At 38.7% G+C, this 24,723-nt stretch overlaps 1 protein-coding gene across 1 annotated transcript; it reads right to left on the bottom strand.

Moving 5' to 3' along the window:
• Positions 1 to 1,337: 1,337 nt before the first annotated feature.
• Positions 1,338 to 4,267, bottom strand: LOC111161313 (thymosin beta 15B). The gene is made up of 3 exons (XM_022524904.1): positions 4,214 to 4,267; positions 2,680 to 2,796; positions 1,338 to 1,651 (listed from the first exon to the last, which is right to left on the bottom strand). Exons 2-3 carry the CDS (start codon positions 2,777 to 2,779, stop codon positions 1,614 to 1,616), a joined length of 138 nt encoding a protein of 45 aa, XP_022380612.1. The 5' UTR covers positions 2,780 to 2,796; positions 4,214 to 4,267; the 3' UTR covers positions 1,338 to 1,613.
• Between the last annotated feature and the right edge of the window lie 20,456 nt (positions 4,268 to 24,723).

Here is a 24,723-nt window from a genome sequence, read left to right as displayed (position 1 = left end):
TATAGGTGATTGGTTCTTAAAAATTTTAAGTGATGAAAGAGTTTTTTAAGGGTAGGTATCAGAGCTTGCCGATTCATATGTATTCCTTATTGTATTAGTCAGTTTGAGTTGTCATAACATAATACCATAGACTGGGTGGCTTAAACAATAGAAATTTATTTTCTCATAGTTCTAGAGGATAGCAGTCCCAGAACAAGGTCCTGCAGGATCAGTTTCTGCTGAGAACTCTCATTCTGTCTTGCAGATGGTCACTCCCTTGTGTCCTCACATGGCAGGGAGAGAGATCTCTGGTGCTGCTTCCTCTTCTTTTAAGGTCACTGTTCTATCAGACTAGGGCCCCACCCTTAGGACTTCAATTAACCTTAATTACCTCCTAAATACCCTATCCCCAGATTCAGTCACATTGGGGGTTAGCTCTTTAACATATGAATTTTTTTGGAGGTAGGGGAGAACAATTCAGTCCATAACACTTATGCTCACCATGAATACCAAATACTTGGCTTATTAAGATAGTGAATTTTGGGGGCACCTGGATGGCTTAGTCGTTAAGCATCTACCTTTGGCTCAGGTCATGATCTCAGTGTCCTGGGATGGAGCCCCATATGGGGCTCCCTGCTCAGCAGGGAGCCTGCATCTCTCTCTCCAACTCCCCTGTGCTTGTTTTTCCTCTCTCACTACCTCTCTCTATCATAAATTTTAAGGAGACGAGATGTTCAATGCTGTGGGTCATCGGCAGGTATTAGATATCTGAGTTTCTGCTCTATAGTAATATGTGATGTGCTTAGCACAGTGTGTGCTAGCATATGCCTCCAATGCCCTTCTGCATCTATCACCAGCCTTAGACATCTTCCACTAAATTTAAAAGCACATTTGAGAAAGCAACAGAGCCCAGCTAGAATTCCAGCTCTTATTCACTTTAGATCATCACTTCAGATGTTTTCATTTCTTCATTTCTGAGATAAGGGGGCCAGTCCACATGACCTCTTCTAACTCTAAGGAAAAAGCACCTAGCATCACTTAGTCAGGACCCACTGCACCTGGACAGTGGAGAGCCTATTCCACGTGAATAATCTGCCAAAGTGTCTTTCCTGCAGCCATTCTGTTTGGCTGAAAAGAATACCCTTGGTACTTTCATTCCTTAGAAGACCACTAGGAACGAACCACAGGAGCCTTAACATATTGATTTTATTTGTTATTTTATTGCAACATTAGAAATTAAAATAAACTATGAAAAGCTGCAAACCCATGCTCCTTCATGAGCAATGGAGCAATGGAGACACCCATTGTGGAAGCTGAAAAGTAGCCTATCCTCTAGGGGGTAGAAGGACTTCACACACAAAGGTCATCAATGGTGAGATTATGGACATTTGCCAGCTGGAGTTTATGTACCAATGGAAGTTTAAAAATGAATATAAGGGAACATTGGCTACTCCTGACTTCTTAGCCAGGGAGTATGAGTGTGAAGTATCAGAAGGTGCCTAAAACCTCTACAAGCACATAGGTTTACAAAAAAAAACAAAAAAACAAAAAAACAAAAAAACAAAAAAAAAACAAGCCCAAAACCATGACACTCAAGCATTGCTGAAAACTGCACTTGGGAGGAGATTCCCATCTTACAAAGTTTGAACACACTCTTTCTCCTGCTGGATAGCTGGGGGAAAAAACATTTAAAAAAATCATTAAGAAGATATTTTCCCAAGATTAAGTTCAGTTTCTTCCCCAAAAGCACATTTGCAAGTCACTAAAGTTTGCCATACCTGCTTACAGGTGTGTGTGTGTGTGTGTGTGTGTGTGTGTGTGTGTGTGTGTGTGTGTATACTACCTGAATATTCATTAGAATCTACATCAACTACATGGTTTTTTCCCATTTAAGAGGTAAATCTATGATACTGCCATTTTTCCATATATTATTTTAAGAATGAAGAGAAACTGAAGCATTTTCTTCTGATTTATCTATCCCTATACAATTAGAAAGATATACCATTTCAGGCAATTTTTACTAACTTTGGAACTTTCAAATAATAATAATAATGCTGACATGAAAAATAAGTAAATAATAATATATAATATATATAATAATATAATAATAATAAATAATAAATAAAAATGCTGACATGAAAAAATGTACTCCTTGGTTTGGAGTTTCTCCGGCAGACTGTAAGTCAGGAGGGCAAAATTGATCCCTTGATCCCAAGATACCCAAGAGCTTGATACCCTTGATACCCAAGAGCTAAAGTGGCTCTTTTACCTCATCTTGTCATCAGGTAGAGAAGGCCAAAACCACAAAGTTTACATAGCTCTTTAGGGAGAAGATCACAGACCCAAATTGTTAGGTGTATAAAAATGGCAAATAACCAAAAATTGGACAAAACTAAGATGTTTATAATACTGAGTCCAATATCCCAAGATTGGTTTTAATGTGGCTTTTAGTAATTTTTTCAACAACCAAAAAAACCAGTTTTAAAAAAATTCTCCCATTATTACTAGGGCTTATTTTGGGAGAACCATTCATATAAGCCAGGTAAGAAGCAAATACTTGATATTTTTAGATAATGCATTAAATACATTGGTACTTTAATTATTGCTTACTTTGTGGCAAAATTTACAAGAAGAGTTTATTTACTGAACCTATCAACTTTCACCATTGTTTATGTCAACAAGAAAGCTCCTATGACTTACTTTCCTTTGAGGGAAGAGTATTTTTTTCTTTAGTATTAGTTTTCTTCAGTTTTGATCTGTCGAACTTCTCCACTTCAGACAAATCTGGCTTATCACTCATCTTGACTAATAGAAAGGCTGGAAAAAAAAAAACATTTAACAAATCTATCTGGTAGAACTATTGTCAGACTAAAGAGTAACAGCCAAAATTCTCACATTTAGTATTAATGTGTATTTTACCTGCTGATTTTCTACAGGAAACAAACAGCAGATCTTAGAAATGTTTTTGTTAGAATATTTTTTGTTCCATGTCATTACCCTATTTCTGATAAGTAGTAAATGCCACCGAATCAGGATGTACCAGAAACCAGATGCTCTAGTAACTGGAGTCAATATGTCTCACTCTTAAAATCAGAGCAAAGGTAAAATGAAGGTGATAGAGACACATGAGCAGATAGAGACAGAAGAAAAAATAAGGACTGGGTTTAACCAGCTGATGAATTTGACACAGGAGATAGCACTTTTTGAGCATCTTCACTTTCTAGTCAATTACTGTTGGGGGGGGGGGGGCCTTCTCCTGGGGGATATGAGCAGCAGACCAAAATGCGTGGTTAAAAAGTTGTACTAGTTTCTTTCCATTTTATCTGCCCAAAGACAGTAGATTAAATAGCCACAATAAGAGAGGGAAGGTATTTAATCTGATCATAACTAATTACATGTCTCATACCAGCTCCTTATGGCACTGGTTTGCAAATGCTGTAAGAAGACACAGCTAATTAGGATCAGATCAGCAGAACGGGATAAACAAACAGAGCTGGTTTTTATTTCGCAATATCTTCTCTGCAAAGGGAAAAGTTAGGAGATGAGATGCCCTGTGAGCATTCTGGATTTGTCAAGAAGGGACAATAGGTGACCCCAGAGACGGGAAAACAGTGCTCTCAGGCGCGTGCCTGGCCCCACCCTGGTAGAGGTTAAAAGAGGTCTAGTGCCCAGAGTAGAATGGAGAGACCCACAAGCAGCCAGAAATCCTGATTATGCCTCCCTTCCATCGAGGTCACCCTACGACCCTCCTCTGATGAGGGATCAGAAGCCAATTTCCAGGGTAGGGATACAGGGACTAACAAATATCATAAAAGGCTGGGCACATGGGTATGTTTGTCTGGAGCAGTTTGCTTACATTTTAAAATAACCATCATCTTTGCTGGGCGCACAGCCCACCTTTTGGCCACAGGAAGGGAGAGCGGGAAGTGCCAGCTCCAGAGGGCCCAAACCCGGCAGCACCCAAACTCCTCGTCCACTCAGCCTCGGGCATGCAGCCACCGCGGACAGGCCACTCTGAGGGGATCATTCTAAGGACCCACCCGTGGAGGATTCGGCAACGCACAGAAGGCGGCGCCGCAGACAAAGGCGCGGACTCTCCAGGAGGTGCAGTTAGAAACCGCCAGTCCCAACCCCGCCCCACCAGTTCCTGAGAGACCGATCCACTCCGCCCCGCAGCCGCTGCGCCCTCCTGTCCCCATAATTTTCTGGCTCCACCGGGACCGCAGGTCCTCACCTGATGACTTGAAGACGGTTGAAATGACAACGGCTGGACCAACGCCGCTCCACACACTGGACGAGGTTAAACCTTCCCGCGTGGCACCCTGCAGTTATAAATCGCGAAGCAGGCCCCGCCCCGGACCCCGCCCCAACCATCTCTGATTGGCTGAAAGATCCCAGGCCTTCCTTTTCACGGTCCCCCACTCACCCGCCAACCCCGGGGCTTTTGTCTTGTAGGCTGGAGTCCATTGTCTTCCCTCTTCTCAGGACCTCTCCCCTGCTTCAGTGTCTTGATGACATCATACCGGAGCAACCTCCCCAGACACTGCCCAAGCCTTCTCTGATTCGCGGAGGGATCGTCTGCCTGCCTCCCCCTTCTCGCCCACTATTTTCTTGCTAAGGATCCACTTCCTCCTTCCCAAGTTCACTCACTCTTCCAGTATAATTGGAGCCTGAATATAAACAAAGACTTCTTTCTTGCCCAGTTATCTTCCAACATCTGGAACTGGCTTTTTATAGCCATAGCACCTAAGTACACCAGGATAACCAAACAATGGTTTGCCAGTAATGCTCAGTGGCATCTGTTCTAATCCTTAGCCATTGACCCTCCTCCATGACCTTGACCCTAGGTCATGGAGGAGGGGAGCTCCTTGAGAGGGTGGGCAGTTCAGAGTCATTCACCCCCACAGCAGAACATTTCTGTAATAGTGGTACTGTCCTATGTAAAAGTCACACTTTCAATTTTCTCAGACACTGAACATGGTAGTTGTCAGTAGGGTAATCACGGGAGAATCTACTGGAGGATCATCTTAATCTCCCCAATCCTTAGCTCTTTGCTTGGCCCACAGGAGACTACCTAAGTACCTGTAGTCTATATATGGAGGTAATAACGTCCATGATAGAGAAGAAATTTTGGACAGCAGCACCACCCAGTGTCCATGTTGGGCGAGGAAAGTGAGGATTCAATAGCTACTTGAAAAGACCAAAAGTTCCAGGTCACTTTCTGGATATTCACCCAGAACCTTCGAACATTAAGGTAAGATGAAGATAGGATGATGTCTTTAGCTTGTATCCCATATTTGCCATATGGCTCGTGTATCGTGGTAAAGATACTCTACATACATCAGCACCCAGTCTCTTCACAAGGATTTCTCAGACCCTCCCCACCTTTCTCTATTTATTCCCTTTTCTATGCTCTTGTAGCATTTTGTGTTAATTCAAGAATTTTGTTTGTCGGAGAAACTTTTAAAGCAGAAAGCCACTCTCATTCAACACACAATATTTATTAAATATCTATAGTGGCCCAGGCATTAAATATAATAAACACCAGTGTTTCCACAACTCAGATTTGAATATTGTTAACATTTGATTATATTTACTCATTTTTAGAGAATAAAAACAGTAAGGAAAAATTTAGGTTCCCTTAACCCTCACCCCATGTCCATTCACCTTCCACTTCCCCAGGGGTTGTCCTATCCTGAATGTGTACTGTAGTTCCTAGACCATGTTTTTGTATCATCACAGATTTATATGATCTCTGTTCCTAGGAATAATATGGAACACTGTATGGACCAGTGTTTTAGGTATAAGAGAGAACTCCCACATCACTTGGGGTAAACAGGAAGTCCCAGACACACACACACACCCTCCTGTAGCCCAGACTTCAAGATTTATCTTGAATCTAACTGCGTTGAATCCACCAGAACTCATCTAATAATGGTGTTTAACCCCATTTGTGCTAGTCACCAAAAGAACTCCAAGATCCCCACAACACCCCTCAACTCCTGCATATTAACCCCCATAAGGCTGTGACCTCATTTCTCCTTTAGTTCACTTCTCACACCCCTCTCCTACTCCTAAAACACAATGCACCCTCAGTAATTCCTCTATAACCCCAACCTTTTCTCTGAATGTGCCCATCATTTTTTTCCCCTGACAGAAATCAGTCTTTTTCCTGGGGACTCTGTGTCCCCTGAAGCCCACACAAGAGGAGCAGATGACTTTTCTCTCCCACCATCATTGTACTGCAGATCCTGAAGGTCAAGTCTTCCTTGGTCTTCCTAGCTTGTCATTGCTGCCGTTAGACCATTCCTCTCCCACATCTCTGAAAACCTCTAGTTTTTGACAGCCTGTCACCAACTAGCCTTCATTTTTGTTGTCATTTACCAAACTTCATCCTCACCCTGCAATTTCTCAAAGGTTTTAGCTCCTGGAGCACAGTCACTCCCAATGGTAGTAGTCCTGTCTTAATTCCCAGTGAGCTCAAGAATGATCATTCTGACACACTGACTCCTTTAGTTCCTTGAACATTTCTCCTTTGTGACATTGTATATGGCCCCACCTCATATACTCACTCACATGGCTATACGCTAGGCCTTGCACAGCAATTTTAGCAACCCCTCTGTAATCTCAATTTCAAACATCCTTTTCTATGACTATCACCTACTCTTTTTCCAGCTCACTCCCTTTGGTATAGAGACCCCACTATCCTTCAACCTCACCAGAATCTCCAGTCCATTGGTCCAACTATATTTTCACCATCTCTTACTCCCTTATTGTCTTTTCTCCCATCTTCCCTAGATCAAATGTCATGCCCAGTCCTTATAGTCCCTCAATTACATAGCTAAACCTAGCTGGAGGAAAATACACAGCCACATGACTAATTGCAGTTTAAATTCATGACCACAAAGGTCAATCAGGCCCTTACTGCTACCAAGCAATCACTCTATAAATATCCTGTCCCTTACTTCCAACACCACCTCAGCATCCCAACTCTTTATATGCTTATTATTTCACTAGAAAATTTAAACCATAATTCCATAGACTCCTATCACCATATTGCTTCACTCACCAACACCTGCATCTGTATATATATGACCCTCCTGTTGATACCATATATGATTGTTTTGGGCTGAATTATATCCCCCAAAATCCATATATTAAAATTGTAAACTCCAGTACCTCAGAATGTGACTTTACCTTTTTAAAGAAGTAATTAAGGTGAAATGGGCCCATATTGGTAGACCCTAATCCAGTAAGACTGGTATCTCTCTAAGAGATTAGGGCACAGATAACACAGACTGAAAACACAGGGACAAGTCCTGATAGCCAAGGAGAGAGGTCACACCAGAAACCAAACTGCAGATATCTTGATCTCAGACCTCTAGCCTCTGTAATTGTGAGAAAATTAATTCTTTTTGTTTAGGGGCACCTGGGTGGCATGGTTGATTGAGTGGCTGATTCTTGGTTTTGGCTCAGTTCATGATCTCAGGGTCCTTGGATCAAGCCCCACATCAGGCCTCATGCCCAGCACAGAGTCTGCTTGAGATTCTTTCTCGCTCTCATCCTGCCCCTCCTCCCTGCTCTCTCTCCCTCTCTCTAAAATAAATAAATGCAATCTTTAAAAAGTTAATATATGTTGTTTAAACCACCCAGTCTGTGGTCCTTTGTTTTGCCAGCCCTAGCAAACTAATATAATATTTCCAGATACTCCTCTAAAGCCAGACCCTCTCTTTTCCCACTAGATTTCTTTCTCTCATACCAATTCAACAATACCACTATCATCTTTCTCCCTTTTATCTCCAACATCACCAATGTTGTGCTCTATATTAGGTCATTTCTATCAGGATACAATCAAGCTATTATATCTTATTTTATCTTATTATATTTATTTATTATATAAATATATTTATATTATATATAAATTATATAAATATAATATAAAGTATATATATTATATTTATCTTATTATATTGTATCTTCACATATATACTTTTTATATATGCATTATTTTACATATATGTTCTCTTGACTCCACTCCCCCACCTGCTATCACCCCATTTCTTTTCTCCCTTTTGATGCAAATCTTTTTTCAGATATACATGATATATATTTCCAAGTGCAATATTTGAAGGCATCATTTGAACTAATGTTCCTGGTCTAAGACTGAATTCCTCATTCTACCTACATCAACCTGGTATCAAGAGCAAGCCCCAGATGACCATCCTTTCCTAGACCACTACCCTCTCTGCCTACTCTCCACCTCACTCACTCTGTCCCAGCTATTAACTCTCTACTGTTCCTCCAACAAGCCACTTTCACTGTTGCCTAGGGCCTTTTTAATATCTGTTCCATCTGTCAGGAATGTTCTTCCCCCAGATATCCACTTGGACTACTCCATCATTCCTTTGTAATTTTATCTACTTACTGTTACAATTTTTCACCTGCTATTCTCATTTGAACACATTCCAATCAGGGGTCTGCCTCCACCACTCTACTGAAATTTATCTTGTAGAGGTTGTGAATAATGCCTACATTGTTCAACCGAATGTTCAGTTCTTAGTCCTTATCTTACTTGCCTTATCAGCAGCATTTAGCACAGTGGATAAGACCTTCCTCCTTGGTTCAAGGTCTTCACTTGGCTTCCAGGACCTCACACTCTCCTATTCTCTAATCTCACTGGCTGTTCCTTCTCAGTCTCCTTTACCGGCTTCCTCTCTCCTCCAAGACCTCTTAAAATGGGAGTGCCTGCAGGCAATGTCCCAAATTCTCTTCTTTTTTTTTCCTTATTTATTAATTCATTTATTTTTATTGAGCTATAGTTGACATTTTAAAATGTATTAGTTTTAGGTGTACAATATAATGATTTGATATATGTATATACTGTGGAGTGATTACCACAATAAGTTTAGTTAACATCCATCACAACACATAGTTACACATTTTTTTCCTTGTGTTGAGAACTTTCATGATTTATTCTCTTAGCAACTTTCAAATACATATACAATATTATTAACTGTAGCCACCGTGGTGTATACTACATCCCCAGAACTTATCTTATTTTTAATTTAAATTCAATTAATTAACATATAATGTATTATTTGTTTCAGAGGTACAGGTCTGTGATTCATCAGTCTTATATAATACCCAGTGCTCATTACAACACATACCTTCCCCAATGTCCTTCACCCAGTTATCCCATCCTCCCACCCCATTCCCCTACAGCAACCCTCAGTTCGTTTCCTAAGATTAAGAGTCTCTTATGGTTTGTCTCCCTCTCTGGTTTTGTCTTGTTTCATTTTTTTCCTCTCTTCCTCAATGATTCTTTACCTTGTTTCTTAAATTCCACATATCAGTGAGATTATATGATAATTGTCTTTCTCTGATTGCCTTATTTCACTTAGCATAATACCCTCTAGCTCCATCCACATTGTTGCAAGTGGCAAGATTTACTCTTTTTTGACGGTTCTCTATTCCTCTTCTTTCCATCCTATTCACACTCCTGTGGTAGTCTCTTCCAGTCCAGTTCTTCCAGAACCATTTCTATGCTGACAACTCCCAAATTCATGTCTGCAGACCAGCTCTATATCCCAAACTACAGTCTAATATATTCAACTACCTACTTAGCACCACCACTCAGATGTCTAATAGAAATCTCAAACTCAAAATGACCCTGAGAGGGGTCCCTGGGTGGCTTGGTCAGTTAGGCATCCCACTCTTGATCTCAGCTCAGGTCTTGATCTCAGGGTGGTGACTTCAAGCCCAACGTGGAGCCTATATTAAAAAAATGTTCAGACTGAACTCCTAATCTTTTTCTCCTATAGCCTTCTCTATCAGAATTGATTGGAAACCCATCACACCATCTGCTCAGGCCAAAAATCTTGACATTATTTCAGTTCCTCTCTTTCTCTCCCACTACACATCCAATCTATCAGGAAGTCATTTTGGTTGTACTTCAGAATAAATCCAAAACTCAGCCATTTCTCATTATCTCCATTGCTACATATAAGGTCTAATCCACCATCATATATCATCTGAATAAAAGCAACAGCCTTCTAAAAGCTCTCTTTGCTTTCATACTTGATCCCCCATGGTGCATCTTAGCACAAAAATGAAGGTGATAATTTTAAAATACAGATCACATCATGGTCCTTCTGTGCTGAAAATTCTGCAAAGATACCCAATTCCACTCAGAGGGAGAGCCGAAGTCCTTACGAAAGCCATACAGTTTTTGGTTCTTTATTATATCTCTGACCTTTCCATCTGCTCACTTCATCACTCACTCTGTTACATTTGTGGTCACCTTCCACTTCCCCAGGGGTAGTCCTTTGCAATGTACCTCTGGAAGGAGTGCTCTTTTCTAAGATATCCATTTTGGGTAAATTTTCCCACCTCCTTCAAAGCTCAAATCTCACCATTTCAATGAGGCCTACCTGAACTATCCTATTTAATACTGCAACCTGTCCATCCCAGTTCTATCTGCCTTACCCTGCTCTGCTTTCATCACTAACGCACTGCACAACTTATTATTATGTTACTATGTCTATTGTTTTATTTTAGTCTTCCCCCATTGAAATGTAAAGTCCATGAAGACAAAGATATCTATTTGGTTCACTGATCCCAAGTAACTAGACTTGTGCACAAGATGAAGATTTCTTAAACAAATTATTTTTCTGGTGTTCTTTTCCCCCTTTCCTGCCATGCTCCAAAAGACTGCTCACACCCTGAGATGATTAAAATATTTACTCATTTTCTTCTAGTTCTTTTTGATCTTATTATTTACATTTAAATATTTGATCCTTCTGGGGTGCCTGGCTGACTCAGTTGGATGAGCATGTGATTCTTGATCTTGGGGTCATTAGTTTGAGCTCCAAGTTAAGTGTAGAGGTACTTGAATAAAATTTTTTAATTTAAATAATATTTGATCATTCTGGAATTTATACTACAAGTTGTTATATAAAAATCAGCTTGGGCATCCTGCATGGCTTAGTTGGTTAAGCATCCAACTCTTGATTTCAGCTCAGGTCATGATCTCAGGGTTATGAGATTGAGCCCTATGACAGGCTCCGTACTTAGCAAGGAGTCTGCTTGAGATTCTCTCTCTCCCCCTGTACCTCCCCCCACACTCTCCCTCCTTCTTTCCTAAAATAAATAAATAAATCTTTTTTAAAAATCAGCTAATTTATTTTTTTATTTTAATCATTTTTTAAATTTATTTTCAGCATAACAGTATTCATTGTTTTTGTACCACACCCAGTGCTCCATGCAGTCCGTGCCCTCTCTAATACCCACCACCTGGTTCCCCCAACCTCCCACCCCCCCAACTCTTCAAACCCTTCAGATTGTTTTTCAGAGTCCATAGTCTCTCATTGTTCACCTCCCCTTCCAATTTCCCCCAACTGCCTTCTCCTAACTCCCCATGTCCTCCATGTTATTTGTTATGCTCCACAAATAAGTGAAACCATATGATAATTGACTCTCTCTGCTTGACTTATTTCACTCAGCATAATCTCTTCCAGTCCCATCCATGTTGCTACAAAAGTTGGGTATTCATCCTTTCTGATGGAGGAATAATAGTCCATAGTGTATATGGACCACATCTTCCTTATCCATTCATCCGTTTTCTCCACATCCTTTCTCCACATCCCCTTTCTCCACATCCCCTCCAACACATGTTGTTTCCTGTCTTGCTAATTTTGGCCATTCTAACTGGTGTAAGGTCATATCTCAATGTGGTTTTCATTTGAATCTCCCTGATGGCTAGTGATGATGAACATTTTTTCATGTGTCTGATAGCCATTTGTATGTCTTCATTGGAGAAGTGTCTGTTCATATCTTCTGCTCATTTTTTGATATGATTCTCTGTTTTGTGTGTGTTGAGTTTGAGGAGTTCTTTATACATCCTGGATATCAACCTTTTGTCTGTACTGTCATTTGCAAATATCTTCTCCCATTCCGTGGGTTGCCTCTTTGTTTTTTTGACTGTTTCCTTCGCTGTGCAGAAGCTTTTGATTTTGATGAAGTCCCAAAAGTTTATTTTCGCTTTTGTTTCCTTTGCCTTTGGAGACATATCATGAAAGAAGTTGCTGTGGCTGATATCGAAGAGGTTCCTGCCTATGTTCTCCTCGAGGATTCTGATGGATTCCTGTCTCACGTTGAGGTCTTTTATCCATTTTGAGTTTATCTTTGTGTACGGTGTAAGAGAATGGTCGAGTTTCATTCTTCTACATATAGCTGCCCAGTTTTCCCAGCACCATTTATTGAAGAGACTGTCTTTTTTCCACTGTATATTTTTCCCTGTTTTGTCGAAGATTAACTGACCATAGAGTTGAGAGTCCATATCTGGGCTCTCTACTCTGTTCCACTGGTCTATGTGTCTGTTTTTATGCCAGTACCATGCTGTCTTGGTGATCACAGCTTTGTAGTAAAGCTTGAAATCAGGTAACGTGATGCCCCCAGTTTTATTTTTGTTTTTCAACATTTCCTTAGTGATTCGGGGTCTCTTCTGGTTCCATACAAATTTTTGGATTATTTGCTCCAGCTCTTTGAAGAATACCGGTGGAATTTTGATTGGAATGGCATTAGAAGTATAGATTGCTCTATGCAGTATAGACATTTTAACATTTATTCTTCCAATCCAAGAGCATGGAGTGGTCTTCCATCTTTTTGTGTCTTCTCCAATTTCTTTCATGAGTATTCTGTAGTTCCTCGAGTACAGATCCTTTACCTCTTTAGTTAGGTTTATTCCCAGGTATCTTATGGTTCTTGGTACTATAGTAAATGGAATCGATTCTCTAATTTCCCTTTCTGTATTTTCATTGTTAGTGTATAAGAAAGCCACTGATTTCTGTACATTGACTTTGTATCCTGCCACATTATTGAATTGCTGTATGAGTTCTAGTAATTTGGGGGTGGAGTCTTTTGGGTTTTCCATATAAAGAATCATGTCATCTGCGAAGAGAGAGAGTTTGACTTCTTCATTGCCAATTTGGATAACTTTTATTTCTCTTTGTTGTCTGATTGCTGTTGCTAGGACTTCTAATACTATGTTGAACAAGAGTGGTGAGAGTGGGCATCTTGTCGTGTTCCTGATCTCAATGGGAAGGCTGCAAGCTTTTTCCCACTGAGGATGATATTTAAAATCAGCTAATTTTTTTCCTCAACTGGTTATCCCATTATCTTATAGCATTTATTTAATAATTTGCTCTGTTTTCTAATGATTTTTGCATCACAACAAATTGTATCACACTAGGTATAGCCTTCTACAAAGTGCTGTTTTCACCCGACATTATGATTGTTTAGATTTACTCCTGTTTATACTGTAAGACATATACAACAATTTTAAGTGATAGATAATATTCCATTCTATGAATATCTTATAATTTATATATTGCCATTCTTGTGGACACGTTGTTTCCTTTTTTCTTTTTTTTTTTAAAGATTTTTTATTTATTTATTTGACAGAGAGAGATCACAAGCAGGCAGAGAGGCAGGCAGAGAGAGAGGAGGAAGCAGGTTCTCTGCTGAGCAGAGAGCCCGATGCGGGGCTCGATCCCAGGACCCTGAGATCATGACCTGAGCCGAAGGCAGCGGCTTAACCCGCTGAGCCACCCAGGCGCCCCTGTTTCCTTTTTTTCTATTACAAACAACGCTGCAGTTGATATTATTGCTATAGCTTCCTGTTGTTCTATAGACATGTCTTCTGGAAGTGAAATTGCTAAATGACAGAGTATGTGCATATTCAACCTGACTAGATTGTCAAATAGTCTGCTTTAGTAATTGAACAAATTTACATGCATATCTGGAATGTAGAATAGTTTCCATTTTCCCCTCATTTTTGCAAATAAGCATTTGCAGATTTCTTTTTACCAGTCTAATGGGTGAAAATGAACATCTTCCTGGTGTTTGAATGCATTTCCCAGATTATTTCGTGATGCTAGCATGTTTTTGGTTTTTTTTTAAAAAACCCTTCCAGAATCATAGTATTTTATTTTATTTTACTTTATTTTATTTTAAAGAGATTTCACCCATTTGAGAGAGAGAGAGAGTGTGCACGCATGAGCCAGGGGGAGGGGCAGATGGAGAAGCAGACTTCATGCTGAGCAGGGAACCAGATGCAGAACTCCATTCCAAGATCTGAGCTGAAGGCAGATGTTCAACCCACTGAGCCACCCATGCGCCCCAGGTTAGCATGTTTTTATACAATTTTGGGTCATACATATTTCCTCAAATGAATTGCCTTCTGATATACTTTACCCATTTTTCTTTTGTCTGTTTTTGAGTATTGCTACATATTCTATAGCTTAATTGTTAGTCTACAATATATCTTGCAAAAATTTTTTCTGCATTCATATTTTGTTGGTTTGCAACAAGTGTGTGTAACTGGAATAAGCCTTCCTGAGGAAAAAATGACTTTTGGTACACATGCAACTCAACTGGTGGGAACCATGTACAAGAAAGTATACTATTAAGACAGGTTTTCAAAATATGTATGTATAATATACATACAGAAAAAATGGTCACATCTTAATTATACATCTTCATGAATGTTCACAAAATGAAGACACCCATATAACCAGCCCCCAGATCAAGACACAGAACATGACTAGCCCCCGAGAAGCCTCTCTTATGCTCCCTTTCAGTGACTATGCCCAAGGATGTTAACCACTCTCCTGACACTTTTATCCCTTTTGTACTTTTAGTAAATGAAACCATTCTGCATATACTTCTGTGTGTCTGGCTTCTTTTGCTCAGCATTTGTTTTGTGAGATTCATCTATGTTGTCATGTGTATTTGTAGTTAGTTTGTTCTCTTTTATGTATCACATTTCAATATAACACTATTTATTAATTCTAATGTTGATGGACATTTAGGTTTTTTCTAGTTTGGGGTTATTACAAATAGTGCTGTTACAAGCATACTTACCCATGTCTTTTAATGAACATACATATGAACATACATATTTAATGAACATACATATTTTTCTTTGGCATATATCTCAAAGTAAAGATTCCAGTCAAAGGACATGCATATGTTCAGCTTTAGTAGATACAGCCAACTAATTTTCCAAAAAGTGTGTACAAATTATTGCTTGTCTTTTGACTTTAACTTTGTCTTTTATTATACAATCTTTATGAAACCCATTGCATAAATCTTTTTCTTTAAAAGTTGTGTCTTGTTCAGGAAATTCTTCTCTGCTATGAGGACCTTATGATTTTTGTCTATATTTTTAATGTACTTTAAATTTTGTCTTGTGTACTTTAGGTCTTTTATACATCTAGACTTTGTTTTGTATAAAGCATGTATCTAAATTTTTTCCATAAGGGAGATCAATTGTCAATCATATTTATTAAATTATCCATCCTTTCTTCACCTCTTTGCAATGTCACATCTTTCATATACCAATTTCCCATATCTGACTTTTCCAATTTTGTAATCAATTTGTCAATTTCTACCAAAAAATAAGCACTTTAATTGTTTGTTTGGAATATTATTATATTTATGGATTAATTTGAGAAGAATTGCTAATTTATTGACATGAAGTCTTCTCATGCATGAATGCAGTATTGTTGAGAAAGACAATCCACCATGGGCCCTGAGCATCCCTACATGTTCTTGCTGAATATACAAAAAATGAAAGTCCCTGAAAACTCTTTATCTGAGTTGTTTGAGGTGAACAGCCCTGAGGGATGAAGAAACATCTCCCCACAGACAAAGAGTGAGCTTGGCTCTGCTTCCTACAAAAGTGAACTCATTGTTCCTCTCCAGTAATGCAGTCCATTATATGTACAGTAATCCATCATGGGTCCTTTACAAGTACCTCATGGGACTTGGAGGATATTGGGAACAGACACAAATTAATATGAAGCTCTGATTGCTCCTTTTGCTGTAAATAATAAAAATCTTCATCTCTCACCTAAGATTCTTATGTCTTTTACCAAAATTCATGCAACTATGGCAGGTTAATGTATTAGCTTGTAGACAGGGTAAAATCCCAGACCCTGTGCAGTTCTTAACAAACGTTTGTCCACTTTCAGGTATTTTTAAAGTTTTCCTTTAGTGTAATTTTATAATTTCATGCATAATGACTTGTCCATCTTTGTTAGCTATCTCCTTAGCTGCCTTATGGATTTGGGGACTACTGTGAATGAGCCTTTTTTTCAATTGAATTTTTAAATTGGTTTTGAATTCTATAAACTTGTTACATGTCACTAGTGTACCTACTCCAATGGAATAATGTATTATTTCCTTCAGTAGACTGTTGACTTCTCTTGAGCAAAAACCATGCCTTATTCATGTCTATATTCTTCCACTGAAACATTTAATTCAATTAACATTTATTGAACATCTACCATGTATCAGTTGCTAAATAAAGAACGAGAGGTATCTAATCATAAATTAAATAGGATGCCTGCTCTCAAGGAATTTACAAAATGTGAAGACAGACAAATCCTCAAAATAACATCATTAAGAAAGTAATATTATGTGAGATGCCTGAGTGGCTCAGTCATTAAGCCTTTGTATCCTGCACACAGAGAAGTGGTTACTGACATTTGTTATTGCCAATAAAAAAGTCACCAAGCAGGATGCGGGGATGGCTCAGTTGGTAAGCATCTGCCTTCGGCTCAGGTCATGATCCCAGGGTCCTGGGATTGAGTCCCACATCAGGCTCCTTGCTCGGCAGGGAGCCTGCTTCTCCCTCTGCCTACCTCTCCTGCTGCCTGTTCTTACTCTTTGTCTCTTTCTGACAAATAAATAAAAAGTCTTTAAAAAATTAAAAAAGAAAGTAATATTATGTATCATAGCAGAGATATAAACAAAGTACATGGAAGTAGGGGCAATTCATTGTGACTTGGAGGATTCTGGAAATCCTCATACAATAAGTAGTGTTTGAGTTGGGTCTCAAAAGGTAATTAAGATCTAGACTAGTGCAGATGGAAAACAGGGAAGGGAGATGACTTCTCCTCCCATGCCCAGCATTCAAGGCCTTACACAATTCAGCCCCAAGTTACCCTTCTAAACTCAGCTGTTAAGTTCTTCAAAAATTAAAAATTAGCCTCTCATTTATTAACCATCTTCCAGATTCATAATGTTTGAGTTCCCACCACATTGCTTTGCACTATAGCACAATGATTTAAAGCAAAAGATCTAGAACCAGGCAAATTTGGATTCTGGCCCAGGTTCTACAACTTACTGGCTATGAGATTTGTGTCAAATGAAAACTAGTTATGGTGCTTATCTCATAGGATTGTGTGATAAAGAGATAATTCTTTTAAAGTTTTGATATAGAACTGGAACAGAGTATGCACTCAATAAATATTAGCTATTGTGAATGTTACCTCTATTTTATCCATCTCTCTGGAATTAATTCTCAAGTCAATTAAAGCACATTTATTAAAGGGGTACCTGGGTGATTCAGTCGGTTAAGTGGTTGCCTTTGGCTCAGATCATGATCCCGGGGTCCTGGGATTGAGCCCCACATCAGGTTCCTTGTTCGTCAGGAGCTTCTCCCTGCCACTACCCCTGCTTGTGCTTGCTCTCCCCCCAACCCCGTGTCAAATAAATATATAAAATCTTGTTTAAAAAACCCACATTTATTGTATATCCACTATGTGTAATAGGTAATATTAGGTATCATGAAGAACACAAAGATGAATAAGACCCTATACATGCCCCCCCAGTGACCTGTCAAGTAGAAGATATAAAATAGGTTCAGAAAAAAATCATGAGGCAAGTCAAATGAAAAGTCTTGGATACTCACTCTAGCTTTCCATAGCATGAAGAAGTTGGACCACATGATCACCAAGACTATTTCCAAGCCTAACATTATGATTCTGTCACTTCTATAATTGTAAGTGATACATCAAGGTTACTAACTACCGGGGAAAAGTGAAAAAGAGGTTAAACCAAATTCTACCTGGGAGAGCTGAGGGTACATACCTGCATAGAGGAAATGACATTGAATTGTGTCATGCTATATGGATATCATTTGGTGAGGGAAGAAATGGGGGCAGTGGAATTCCGGGTAGAGGGGATATAAGAACAAAGGAAAGTATAGGGCACACTCAGGGAATACCCAGCAGTTTTGTGTAGTTAGAACATCAGGATTTATAATGTTTAAGTAGAGGAAAAATAAGGCGGAAACTTGTGTCAGATTATGGAGAACCTGGAATGTCATGTTAAGTGGTATGGATTTTATTTTATAAGCTGTTCACATTGGAAGGTTATAAGGAGTCCTGTTAAAAGTAGTTGTGGCACATCGGGCTCCTTGCTCGTCAGGGAGCCTGCTTCTCCCTCTGCCTCTGCCTGCCATTCTGTCCGCCTGTGCTCGCTCTCTCTCCCTCTCTCTCTCTGACAAATAAATAAATAAAATCTTTAAAAAAAAAAAAGTAGTTGTGGCAGTTGTTTAGGTATAAAATAATGAATGGTTAATTAATAATAAAGAACTGTGGGTTTAACAGTAGAAAAAAGGGTAGGAATCTTTTGACATTTTCTATTACTACTTTGTGTATCTTGTTGAATAATTTTTAATCAAACATTTCTTGAGGGCAGGGACCATTCATTCATTCCACGAAAAGTTATTGAGCACCTAATATGTGCAAGACACTCTTCTAAGGACTGAAAATACAGTGGTGAATGACAGGGTCAAGATCCCCATGTGTCTGACTTATTTCACATAACATAATACCTTCTAGGTCCATCCATCTTGATGCAAACGGCAAAATTTTCATTTTCAAATGGCCGAGTAATTTTCCATTGTACATATATGCCACATCTTTATCCATTCACCCATAAACAGAAACTTAGATTGTTCCCATAGCTATTATAATAGTTGCAGTAAACATATATTAAGACTCTTGGTGTTGAAAGTATTGAAAAATGATGGTAATGCTGGAAGTGGGAAGACAAGGAACAGGTTGGTAGAGGAAATAACAAGTTTCAGCTTTGGATATTAACTTTGGGATGCCAATAAGATATCTTTGGAAATGTCAAGTAGGCAGTTGTAAATAGACATCTTGAGCTTTTTTGTGCTCCATCCCACAGTTCTTCTCAATTAACATAGTAATTTGTTTAAGGTGTACTGTTTATTTTTTGAAAACTTAATAAAATATTGGCATCTTTACAGATAATGGTATGTTATATTAATTGATATATACTAAATTAAGAGTGTCGATATAAGGGATCAACACATATAAGCTGTTTAAATAACACAAGGTATATATTCTCTTTTAAAGCAAAACAGAAGAGCATTACCTGTAAGAAACTCATTATAATCCCATTCCTGATAATTCTCTTGTTAGCGATTTTTTAAAAATTCAGTAACTAATAAAAGTCCAACAAAAGATATGCTAGACACTATGAAAAACATAAAACTTTGAGAAACATTAAAATTAGAATCTCAACCGTAATTTTTGCTTACATTAAAACTCAACAGTTAATTTTAATAAAAATTAAAATCTCAACAGTTTTATAAAAATAAAATCTCAGCATCTATTTTTGTAGATATTGATGAGAGCAGTTAAGAAACTCTTGAAGAGGACGCCTGTGTGACTCAGTGGGTTAAGACTCTGCCTTCAGCTCAAGTCATTATCTCAGGGTCCTGGGATCGAGGCCTGCATCAGGCTCTCTGCTCCGCAGGGAGCCTGCTTCTCCCTCTCTCTCTGCCTGCCTCTTTGTCTACTTGTGATCTCTCTCTCTATATCAAGTAAATAAAACCTTAAAAAAAAAGAAAAGAAACTCAAAGAACGTAAAGTAGGAAGACTTTCCCTATCAGATATCAAGACTTATTACAAAGCTACAGTAATTAAAGCAATGTAATATTGGCACAAGATTAGAAAAATAGATCAATGGAGTAGAATAGAGAGGCCGCAAATAGTCCTAAGAATATATGAACGCTTAATATTTGACGGAGTTGGCATTGTGAATTAGAGAGGAAATGAGAGATTTTTCAACAAATGTTAATTGGAGCAATTGAGTATTTATAAGGAAAAATAAAATTGGGTCTCTATTCTTACATACTGCACAAAAATAATTCCATATATATTAAAAAAACCTAAGTGCAGCGGCACCTGGGTGGCTCAGTTGGTTAAGCATCTGCCTTCAGCTCAGGTCATGATCCCAGAGGCCTGGGATCAGGCTCTGCATCAGGCTCCCGACTCAAGGGAAAGTTTTCTTCTCCTTCTACCCCTGTCCCTGCTCATGTTCTCTCTTGTTCTCTCTCTCAAATAAATAAATAAAATCTTTAAAAAGAAAGCCTAAGTGAAAAAGACAAAAATTTAGAAATTTGAAATGTTAAAATAGAGAAAACATCTTCATCTTCATCTTCATATGTATATCTTCTGTTTGGGGTTAGAGGAGGATTTATTTGAAAAGACACAAAAAAGCACTATGAGAAAAATGGTTGATAACTGACTATAATTAAGAACCCCTGCTTATTGAAAGAAACCATCAAGAAAATTATCAAAACATAAGAGACAAAGTGGGGAAAGATATATGCAACACATATGAAGGACAAAGGACTAAATTTAAGATCTATAAATAACTCCTACAAATTAATTTGAAAAAACTATACTACCCAATAGGAAAAAATGGCAAATGTCTTGAACAAATGATTCACAAAATAATGAAAACTAATGCCTAATAAGCTTTCAAAAAGATGCTCAACATCATTAATAATCAGGAGACTCAAATTAGGAGGCCATTTTACTTACTACGCTGGTGAAAATTAAAGTCTAATAAATGTTGGTCAGCAGGGGGAGCAATAGGAAATGTTAAATATGGCTGGTAGGGGTATAAATTTGTACATGCCATTAGGAAAAGCGAGGCACAATCTACTAATGTGGAAAGTACGCATACCCTATAAGCCAGCGATTCCACTCTTAGGTAAATATCCTAGACAGGTTTGTGTTTATGTATACTACCAAGAATATTCATGGTAGCATTGTTTTCCAACAGTCAAAAAGTAGAAAAAATCAGAATGTCCCCAAAGTTATCATGGATAAATTGTGGTATGTTCACACAATGGTACATACAACAATAAAAGTGAAGTAACCAAATGACAAGTTATCACTACACACCTATTAGAATGACCAAAATTCAAAACACTGATAATGCCAAATGTTGATGAGGATATGGAACAGCAGGAATTCCTATCCATTACTGGTAAGAATGCAAAATGGTACAACCACTTTGGAAGACAGTTTGACAATTTCTTATAATATTCAACATACACTTACATACAATCCAGCAATTGTTCTCCTTGGTATTTATCCAAAGGAGATGAAACCTTATGTCCACCCAAAAACCTGCATGTAGATGTTTATAACAGTTTTATTCATAGTTACCAAAACTTAGAAACAGCCTAGGTGTCCTTTAGTGATGAATAGATAAATAAACTGTGATACATCCAGACAATAGGATATTATTCAACATTAAAAAGAAATGAGCTATCAAGCCACAAAAACACATGGAGGAAAGTTAAATGAATATTACTAAGTGAAAGAAGTATATCTAGAGAGTCTCCAAGATGATGGAGTAGTAGTAGGATCCTAGGATCCTCTTGTCCCATGAACTCAACTAGATAACTATCAATTATCCTAAATACCCCAGAAACTGGCCTGAAGACTGATAGAACAAACTCCACAATTGAATGGAGAGAAAAGACCACATCAAAAAGGTAGGAAGTGCTGAAATATTGTTTAGGGGAGAAACAGATTGGATCATGACTGTTGCAGAGGGGAAGGAGCTGTGTTTGTGGAGAAGGGCTAGAGAAGAGCACACAGGGAAACACAAAAGGAGAATGTTTTCCCAAAGCCATTGGCTTGGAAAATGAGAGGGGCTGAATTTCCTGAGTTCTTGCAAACAGCTGGGCTTACAGCCTGGAGTTTTAAAGGTTAGTGGTTTTGGCTGGGATAGAACTAGGAGGGCACTCCCCTGCTCCTGGAGAGAAGGCAGTCAAACAACCTCGGGGTAGATGGTGTGGAAACAGTTATCTGGCTGAGGTTCACAGTGGGGAGATTACTTGCTCATCTCAGAGAGCATCCCTGGGAGGATTCACAGAGATACATTTCCAGGAACAGGGGAGCTGGCCAGTACCATTTCCTTCCCCAGGCCTACAGCATAAACACAAACCCACCTGTTGGAGGCATTGTAGCATGGACTGGCTGCCTAACTTGCTTGCACCAAGCCCCACAACCCTGTGCTCTGGCAGGACTACCCTTCTCTCTCTTTTTAAAAATGATTATTATTTTTTATTATGTTATATTAGTCACCATACAGTACATCATTAGTTTTTGATGTAGTGTTCCAAGATTCATTGTTTATGTATAACACCCAGTGATTATTGCAATATGTGTCCTCCTTAATACCCTTCACTGGGCCAACACATCCCCCAAAACCTAAAACCCCTCTAAAACACAGTTTGTTTCCCGGACTCCATAGTCTCTCATGGTTCTTCCCCCCTCTGATTTTTTCCCTTCCTTCTCCTAATGTCCTCCATGCTATTCCTTATGGTACATAAGGAATATCATATGGTACATATGATAATTGACTTTCTCTGCTTGACTTATTTCACTCAGCCTAATCTCCTCCAGTCCCATTCATGTTGATGCAAAAGTTGGGTATTCATCTTTTCTGATGATTGAGTAATATTCCAGTGCATATGTTGACCACACCTTCTTTATCCATTTATCTGTTGAAGGGCATCTTGGCTCTTTCCATAGTTTGGCTCTTGTGGACATTGCTGCTATGAACATTGAGGTGCATATGGCCCTTCTTTTTACTACATCTGTATCTTTGGGATTGCCCTTTTCAATCAAGCTTGCCTCAGTCACAGTGCAGGGCCTCAGTTCTGGTGGAGTCAGTGTCAGGTCTCATTTCACAAGTAGACCAGAGCACACCTAGTTAAAATTTGCCACATTCAGGCCAGGGACCAAACACCATCCACAACATGCAAGGAGATCCTCTGCAGACAACAGGCCTGAAAGATATAGCAGTCAAAACATAACAGCAGAGTACACACAGAAAACACCAGAGACACTCCCAGGTCCTGGGCACTACAAGACTTCTTCTTCATAAGGTCACTACTTTCAGAACCAGGAGACAGAACTGGCTTTTCTAACACAGAGAAGAAGGCAGAGGCTTAGACAAAATGTCAAGGCAAAGGAATTTATCCTAAATGAAAGAACAAAAGAAGTCCATGGTCAGAGATCTAAGTGAAACAGATATAAGTAACATTCCTGATGGAAAATTTAAAACAATAATCATAAAGATACTCACTGGGCTTGAGAAAAGACGGCATCACTGTGACCCTTACCACAGAGATAAGAGTTTAAAAAAATCAATTAAAGATGAAGGATGCAATAAAGATTGGAAACAGGCTTGATGCAATGTAGAGCAGGCTGGAAGAAGCAGAGGACTGAATTAGTGACCTAGAAGACAAAATAATGGAAAATAATCAAGCTGAACAAAAGAGAGAATTATGCGATATGAGAATAGACTTTGGTAACTCAGTGATTCCATCAAATGCAATAACATTTGTATTGTAGGAGTCCCAGAAGAAGAAGAAAGAGAAAAGGGAGCAGAAAACTTATTTCAATAAATAATAGCAGAAAACTTTCCTAATGTGGGAAAGGAAGCAGACATCCAGATCCAGAAGGCACAGAGAACTCCCTAGAAAAGCAACAAAAGCAGGCCAATGCCAAGACATGTTGCAATTAAATTTGCAAAATAATAGTGATAAGGAAAAAAAATCTCAAAAGCAGCAAGACAGAAGAAATCCTTAGCTTACAAGGGAAAATCTATAGGGCTACCTGGCAATTTCTCAACAGAAAGTTGGCAAGCAAGCTTGCCATGATATATTCAAAGTGCTGAATGAGAGAAGTCTGCAACCAAGAAGATTCTATCCAGCAAGGTTATCATTCAGAATAGAAGGAGAAATAAAGAGTTTCCCAGACAACAGAAACAAAAGGAGTTTGTGACCACTAAACTAGCCCTGCAATATTAAAGGGAACATTTTGAGTGGAAAGGAGAGACCAAAAATTAAAAAGACTAGAAAAAATTAGAGTCCCCAGAAACAATGACAAAACAAGTAATAAAATGGCATAAATATGTATCTACCAATAATTATTCTGAATACAAATGGACTAAAAGCACCAATTAAAAGACATAGAATGGGTAAAAAAGAACAAGAACCATCTGTATGCTGCCTACTGTAAGAGACAAATTTTAGACCTAAAGACAGCTGCAGATTGAAAGTGAGGGAGTGGAGAAAAAACACACAAATAGCTGCCAAAAGAAAGTGAGAGTAGCAATACTTATATCAGACAAAGTAGACTTTTTTGTTCTTACATTGTTTTTATCCTGTTTTGGTATCAGGGTACTACTGGCCTCATGGAATGATTTTGTATGTGTTCCTTTTATTTTATTATTTTTAAAAAATTTTTTTAAAGATTTTATTTATTTGACAGAGAGATCACACATAGGCAGAGAGGCAGGCAGAGAGAAAGGAGGAAGCAGGCTCCCTGCTGAGCAGAGAGCCCGATGTGGGGCTTGATGTGGGGCTCGATCCCAGGACCCCGGGATCATGACCCGAGCCGAAGGCAGAGGCCTTAACCCACTGAGCCACCCAGGTGCCCCTATTTTTAAAATTTTGATGAAGATCATTATTTTGATTTGATTTGATTATTTTGATAAAGATTAATCATTTTTTTAAACATTTGGTAGAGGGGTGCCTGGCTGGCTCAGTCA

The sequence above is a fragment of the Enhydra lutris genome, unplaced genomic scaffold, assembly GCF_002288905.1.
Source record: "Enhydra lutris kenyoni isolate GAN:26980312 unplaced genomic scaffold, ASM228890v2 scaffoldscaffold83, whole genome shotgun sequence".
Taxonomy (NCBI): domain Eukaryota; kingdom Metazoa; phylum Chordata; class Mammalia; order Carnivora; family Mustelidae; genus Enhydra; species Enhydra lutris.
This window is presented reverse-complemented; position numbering and strand designations above follow the sequence as displayed.